At 33.6% G+C, this 7,826-nt stretch overlaps 1 protein-coding gene across 1 annotated transcript; it reads right to left on the reverse strand.

The window, feature by feature from the left end:
• Window positions 1–668: 668 nt before the first annotated feature.
• On the reverse strand, window positions 669–6,252 carry LOC142162374 (uncharacterized). The gene is made up of 11 exons (XM_075218722.1): window positions 5,803–6,252; window positions 3,915–4,478; window positions 3,675–3,824; window positions 3,119–3,409; window positions 2,846–2,969; window positions 2,478–2,763; window positions 2,312–2,403; window positions 1,800–2,220; window positions 1,588–1,708; window positions 978–1,498; window positions 669–879 (listed from the first exon to the last, which is right to left on the reverse strand). The coding sequence occupies exons 1-11, from the start codon at window positions 6,250–6,252 to the stop codon at window positions 669–671; spliced, it is 3,231 nt and encodes a 1,076-aa protein (XP_075074823.1).
• Between the last annotated feature and the right edge of the window lie 1,574 nt (window positions 6,253–7,826).

Genomic DNA, 7,826 nt, shown 5'->3' on the forward strand with positions numbered 1-7,826 from the left:
TACCCAAAATGCGCACACTTTGGAACTCATGTCAGTACTTACATCTAGTTGTTGAAGGAAGAAAGGTGAGTCAAATACAACATTATACCCAAATGGTATATCAGTATACCTGATTGGTATATAGTTCTACTACACTAATACACCATCTATGCTAAAACTACAGATGAACATTAAAGCTTAGACCATCATCACATTCGAAAGCAGATCATTTAACTTCTGTCACAACTACTTTGTATGTTGTTGGAAGTGTTCGCTTCATCTGCCCCTAGTTTTCACTTGCAGGATCCATTAAACCTTACCCTCTGGCAAAGGAATGAACCTCGACATCCTAATAAACCAACAACTTATGAAAGAGGCCTAAGAAAAGTCTAATAAAACAAGTTGAAATCAGAAACAAAATCAACAAATTTTCAGCATCAAGAGACATAACTAAACTGATAACCCCCATGTACTTGAAGAAATCTATACCACATATTCTGAACCAGAATAATTAAATATGACAAAAGAAATATTAGCAGCTGGAAATATTTTATAAAGGCACAAGTTTCCTACAGTCTTGAATCAGCAGAAGGTCATTTACTACTAATAATACCATACTTCACCAAAAACTATTAAAATTCTGCAAAGTTTTCATGATACGATTAACTAAAACCAAAAATAGACCTATACTACTTCTTGCGTTTCTTTCCACGAGTCTTTTTAGGTGCTACTGGAGCCTCAGATTCACTTGATTCAACATGCAACTGTTTGCTCCTCCCATAGTGCCACAACAGTATACCAACCCTAGCTCGAAGACCATCCACATCAAAATTGGCAACAGGGATTGGAAGATCTTCAATAGTATACTCAGCAAAGCAAGCAACATATACTCCACAATCTCTGAAATAAAACAAATGAATGGACTATAAAAATCAATTAGAAGTGAAAATGTTAATATGAATGAGGAAAACAAAGTAAAAAAAAGTAACTATTCTTACGAATTTTGCTGTGTTGGCAGATTTATAATCAGTTCAATCTCAAAAGGATCAGTCAACTTCTTTTCCATGTGCAGACCATTTTCTACTACAATGTCACTTCTTTGGTTATAAAATTCAATACTAACTAGAAATAGGGGGATCAACACAACATAAGACTCTTCCACTTTTTGAATAGCTTTTTTGTGCTTTCGACTACGTAGCGAGTCATATACGTAAAAACATCTCTTGTGGAATGACACACACCCCAATATCCAATGCCAAATTTCTGCCAAATTAATTGGAAAAATGACATGATCAACCTGGTGCCATGGAGTGTTGCAATGCATCCTAAATCCTTTCATGTACTCCATGATATCGTCTGATCTATCAATCAAATGATATTGTTTCCCACCTTTTACAAATTCTGTGAAAACCCTTTGAATGATATTATTAAAAAGAGTATTTGTAGTTGTGACTTTGATTGGCATATTAATTCCATATTTCGCCTTCTTCCTAAGATAGTAGAATATAATACTCAAGTGCTGCAAAAAAAGAGAGGAAGAAAACATGACTGCCACTAACAATATGAATGAACTACTACAACAACAAAAATAAAAAGCAGTACACATACCGAACTAGAGAGCGGCCTGCCAGAATAGTTTAAGGTATGGAAAAACGTCTTATCATTAATCTGTTCAACTTCAAAGTCAAAACAAGGCTCTAACTTTTGATTACCATGTAAATACACTTCCCTATTTCGTATAAAAGAAGATATGGATAAGAAATATAACAACAAACATTAAGAAAAAATGAAAACAAAAGTACATGGAAACGATTACGCACTCTCCCAATTGCATGTTTGCTTCAACAAAGTTTGAGAATGCAGTCGTAAGCTTAACACCAACAGTCTCTGAAATGTCATTTACAAATGAAAATCTTCCTTTGATAACCTTCGAGGATCCCCCAATTGCACTAATACCAGATTGCCATTCATTCCTATACGGCGACTGTTTTACAGCTGCGAGGCGCCTTCTTTGTGCGAAAACTGCAGGAGTAGTTTCAGCGTCTGTTTGTATTTGGACAATACTTCTTGATACCGACTGATCAGGTTTAGACTTATTTACAGCACGAGTTGTCAGTTCATTTCCAGATTGATTTACATTACGTCTCCCTCCTTGTGTAATGGCAACAATTAGATCAAGTTGAGAATCAGTATATTCAAAATCAGAATCCAAGTGAAGATCACCCTCGTGTCGACATGGAGCTTAAATTAGAAAATGCTAGTGAATAAATAAATATACAAAGTTAAGAAATTTAGAAAAAAAGAATGAAAAGTTATATATAGAAGACATTACCAGAAGGCAAATTCACATTACTGCCACCAACATCCACTTGACCAACACCATCAACCCAACATGATGAACATATAAAAACATTATCAGCATCACTACTTAAATAAAAATTTAAAAACTATCAAGAACCTATCATTTACATACTAACTACAGAATTAGTAACATCAACATCGTACCCTGTGGAGCAGTATTAGACTCAATAACAACATCTGCTCGTGTCTGTATAGGGATTCCTGATAGCAGCGGAGCAGGACCCGACTTTTTAACATCATGAGATGACTGCTTATATGTTGCTTGTTGTGTAATGGCGGTGATTTGATCAATTGCAGATGCAGACAGTTTAAAGTTAGAATCTAAGCCAAAATCATCATTAACTACACCATCACTTGTTGTGACGTTCTTCACATTGACACCAGTGGCACCTCCATCTTGACCAACCCCACCAAAACCAGATACTAAATATATAAAAGTATAAGCAAGAGTACTATTTTCAAAAAATAACAGTAAAAAAATCAATCAAATCTATGATTTACATACTAGAAGGCGCTTTGAGCGTGCTATCTCCAAGAACTACAGGATCACTCCCAACGTGGCCACTTTCAAACTGGTCATAATCATTATGCATCTCACGAAAGTCAGGATCATTATCATGTTGCTTATGCTGAAAATGAGAAACTAACAATTTTAGTATTATGTATATTACAAGAATACTATGTGCACTAAAAGTAAAGAATGGAATAGTATCCTATAAACATATATTGCATCTTTGAACAATATACTATAGCATTATATTATATAAAAGATCAATACCGCTGAATTTCCCTCTGGTTTCATTGACTGCCTACCAATAGCTGCAAGCACCTCCTCAAACTTGGTCTCTACAAAAAGCTTCAAAGCTTGTAACTCCTTCATTACCTCAGCATTGGTAGGTTGGGAATCACCTCCAGTACTTTCATGCATACTTTGTGTCTTTGGTAATTGAGTGCCAAAAACCTGAAAGCTATCGGGCTGACTGTCAGTGCACTCAACTTCAATTTCAAAGTTTAGACCACGCACATCAAATAGTTGCTTCTCATCATCAGTTGGGGTGATGTTCTTTAGCTGCAATTATTAAGCACACTAGTTAGAAATAGAAATGATAATAAAGTATGGAAAGATAAAAGATCCCTATTACCATATGATACCAATATAGTATACATATATACCAACAGAGTATATCACTGAACTGGGATATAGTATACATGATACCAATATAGTATACATGTATACCAACAGAGTATATCACTGAACTGGGATATTGCTACAACTGTGACTAAACTACTGTACCAAAACATTAAGAGAGGCAATAAAACTATGAGAAAATTACTTGCTCGTGTTGCAAGCTACACATTTGCAAAACAACACGCTTATTCGGTATTTGACCCATGACTACCCAATTCAAAATTTGTGGAAGTTTTCTTCCAAGATGATCAGCAAAGTGACCATCCAAACTTGGGCAGCATTCATACAACCAAGTCTATAAAGCCAACGGGAAGCCACCGAGTCTATAAAAAGAAGGCTTATCTTGAAACTTGTTGGAACACGAGTCAATTGTAGCTTTATAAACATCTATACCCCAGGGATAATTATTAAAATCACCACACTCAATCAAGTCAATGTAAGACCGTGAAATAACATTTGCTTTGAGTTGAGAAAGTAAGAAGCTGTTCACAAAATAAAGAACTGCTATCTTCAACGCATCATCATCTATTTCCCATTTCTTCTTCTTAAAACAGTTTGCTAGTTGGGCAAATGTCACGGATGCAGTCCCAAAATATTTTGAAATCAACCTATTCTCTGCTATGCTCTCTATACTTGTATCACCCTTACATTTCAACTCAGTAACAAGTGCAAATTCACCCAAGCCAAAGCGCAACCTAGAATCATTCACTACAAACCGCATCTCATTTTTCACTTCATGATGTACTTCTCTAATAAGCAAATGGTGCATAACCCGAATCTGCACAATAACTGGTGGCAGATCCAAAAAATAGCCAAAGCATGTTTTCTTAAACAGACAAAGTTGCCTCTTTGATAAATTCGCTTTCAATTGATGAATAACATGGCAGTTGGTATCCCAATCAACCTTTGGTTTATAATCTAAGTCCATAGGCACAAGGAAATCCCAACACTGCAAAACATGTTCATATAAAATAATTTCAGAAATAGAATTCACTTAAAATGCAACTAAACCAACTAAAAATATTACAACTACCATACGATACCAACACGATATATAACTATAGCAGCATGGTATACAATTCTACTGACTAATTTCCGGCAACTACAAATTTTACTTATAAGGAAACAAAAGGAAAATAGTGTGGGAACACTTTTCAGCAATACTAAGTGACCATCAATGCATAAACTTACTTTAAGTTGTTTCATTTGAAGATGCATATTTAATATTACTAGGGAGGGAAAGCCAAAAGAAACTTAGCTATTAAATCTACAGTATCCAGAAACTATTCTATCAAATACATATTTTAGAGGATAGTAGCAAAATACTTTTCATCTTGCATATTCTTGAGATTACTAAGGAAGTAAAAGAATAGCATAAACTCATATCAAATTGCACTACAAGATAGCTAATATTCGACAAGGAACTTATGCTACAGTACCAACACTTCTCGCCCATTGACCCCATCCACACAATGCCACCTATAAAGAAAAGCTCATTCTGCACTCCTAACTTACACGGTCCCATTCCTTCCATGCTTCTCTCCACCACTGTCAACTGGCTAAATACTAAATCATGTACAAAACCATCTAATGCAAAGCTGAAAATCAGAAATCACAGAGCAGCTCTGGCTTCAATAAATATGGTTGACTACAACAGCTACTAAATTAGTGACCCTTTTTAAACCTCAAACAGAACATTAATTTAATCTGTCTATATTGATTCAAAAACATTGAGAAACTAATAGCAAAGACAAATATGCCATCCAAAATTAACAAGCTCATTATTGGAAATTAACTGGTCTGTACAATATACTAGAAAAGATCACTCAATTCCTTCACGCTCAAACACAATGTATACAAAATGATATCTTTTACTTCTTCTAAGCAGAATGATAGGCCTATATTTTGCTAATATCACAGAAACATACACATAGAACAGCTCAAATGAACTTCACCCAAAAACTCAAAATTCGCTGGTACTTGATTTTCTCTTAGTTAATCATCTAGTGATGGATTTTGACAGCTATAAACACTATTACGTCGCACTGAACTTTGATGAAACGGATAGCTGGAATAAATAGATAAATGGAAATCGTAATAAATTTACAACAGTTCTCTTAAATGTATAGAATGAACTTGAAGAAATAGAATTCACTTAAAATTAACACAACTGACTATAACTATAATATAATACAAAAGCATAACAGGAAATCAAAAAATAACAATGTACTATACATTAAAAATCTCAAAGATCATAATTGTAAGAAAATTACCTTCTTGGGTGCGATACCAATTTTTTTCTTCTTTAACTGAGAGTCATCGCTACAATCAACATCTACTGGTTGAGTCTCTGTTTTAGGCACGGATTCACGTCGGCTTCCCCCTAACTCAGAATCCTCAATAACTTTACCTTTTCCCTTATCAGTCACAGGAACACCTCCTATGACTGGTTCGAAATTTGTGTCGGGTAATGACAGGTAGGGAGTTTCATCGACTGACGAAGCATTAATATTGTTGCCTTTTCTACCCTCTAATTCTACATTTTCAGTTGTGTTTTCAACATGACTACTGCTAGGGTTACGACTAAATAGAGACTGAGAATCAGAAAATAAGGAAAAACTAGGAACAGACATGGCTGAGGCAACGTATTCAACAACTACTTGTGTTGAAGAATGATATTGTCCATGGCGCCACCATCTACGCGCACAATGCTTCCGACCCATAGAGAAAACAACAACCCATAGACATTGATTCACAAAAGTACAAAGGAAAACACAAAAATCCTATGATTTTGAAAACCCACTTTCACTAAAATGTACTTTCAGAAGCAAAAATTTCACCCAAAGCAAAAATGTCACCCAAATATAGGTACTAGACGAAAAGATAGAACGAAATCGAAAAAAAAAAATTAAAAACTCGAATGTGGGTGAATTTTGCGTTCTCATCGGTTGGCTATGGAGATTTGGAAACTGTACTCTAGTCTACTTGTTAACTGTTAAAGAACGAAGAAAAGCATGGGAAGCTTGTGCCGGGTGAAATAGGTGGGCTGGATCGAAGATAAGGAGAGATGGGTAGATTGGGCCGCGTGAAATATGGGGGCCGGGTAAATAAATTGGGCCGACTGGGTAGGCAGGGTAAATAGTTTGGGCATGGGTATTAAAAGGTAAATAGTTTGGGCTTAATAGGTATAAAGTGAGATTTTTACAAATTATTAAAGGGGTCGGGTGTCAAGGTTGGAGGGGCGTTAGGGTTTGGGCCAACTCTAAAAAGTTTATTAAGAGTCTGCTTGGAAAGCCACTTAGGAATTTGATTTGGATGTAATTGGGTGTAATTACACAATTTGGCATGTTTGTTTGGCCAAATAATTATTTGGTCAACATGAAATTGAGTGTAATTGGAAGGGTGTAATTACACTCTCCAATTCTCAACTCCAATTCTCAAGGGGAGGTGAGAATTGGTGGTAATTATACTGTGTAATTACAAGGTTGCCTTTTAGTTTCTTTCCTTTTCCTTTTTATTTTAATTTATTTCCTTTATAACTTTTTTTTTCTATTATTTTTATTTTTTAATTTTATTTTTATTTTTTAATATTTTTTTAAATTTTAAAATATATTTTTCTTTGCACATTATTTATCTTTTATTTCTCTAACTTTAATTCTTGTGATTTCATGTAATTGCTTATATTTAATTTTTTATTTATTTTATTATTCTACTTTTTGAAACTACACCCCTAATATTAGAAATAATGGGTCATTAACAAACTTGACATATAATGAGTGATGCAACTAAAATGGAATTTCGTTGTTGAATGTAGTTATAAACTTATTATGTTTCCTAATCTTAAGTTATAATGGAACTTACTATTATTATGTTGGAATTTGACATATGTTAAACTTTTTTTAAAAAAAAATTATGCTATATTCATGGTTCCAATTTACTTGTTTTAGTAGTATTGGCTCACATTGCATGTTGTTCATTGTTTAGTTAGAATTAATAGATTATTTATGTCAAACATTTGAATAATGTTATGGCATTATATTTATAAATATTAATTTATTTTATCAAACATGAATTCCATGATGTTCTTACAAAACATATATTTTTAGTTTTTGTAAGTAATTAAATTAAATATTATATAATTTAGAAAATATATATAAATTATTTTTACAATATTAGTTATAAATATATGATTACTAATTAATGTATATTCACGAAAAAATATACATCTTAAATACCAAATATAATATCATTTATACTTAAAAAATTTATAGGCATATATTTATTATATTAACTTTTA

The sequence above is a fragment of the Nicotiana tabacum genome, chromosome 7 (assembly GCF_000715075.1).
Source record: "Nicotiana tabacum cultivar K326 chromosome 7, ASM71507v2, whole genome shotgun sequence".
Taxonomy (NCBI): Eukaryota; Viridiplantae; Streptophyta; class Magnoliopsida; order Solanales; family Solanaceae; genus Nicotiana; species Nicotiana tabacum.

Bases quoted from the DNA above. Each gene is read 5' to 3' on its own strand.
- LOC142162374 (XM_075218722.1), bottom strand. From the start codon at position 6,252: ATGGGTCGGAAGCATTGTGCGCGTAGATGGTGGCGCCATGGACAATAT. The intron at 3,410-3,674 runs GTAATTTTCTCA...TAATAATTGCAG, and splicing joins GTAGCTTGCAACACGAGCAA to CTAAAGAACATCACCCCAAC. The intron at 1,709-1,799 runs GTGCGTAATCGT...TATACGAAATAG, and splicing joins GCAAACATGCAATTGGGAGA to GGAAGTGTATTTACATGGTA.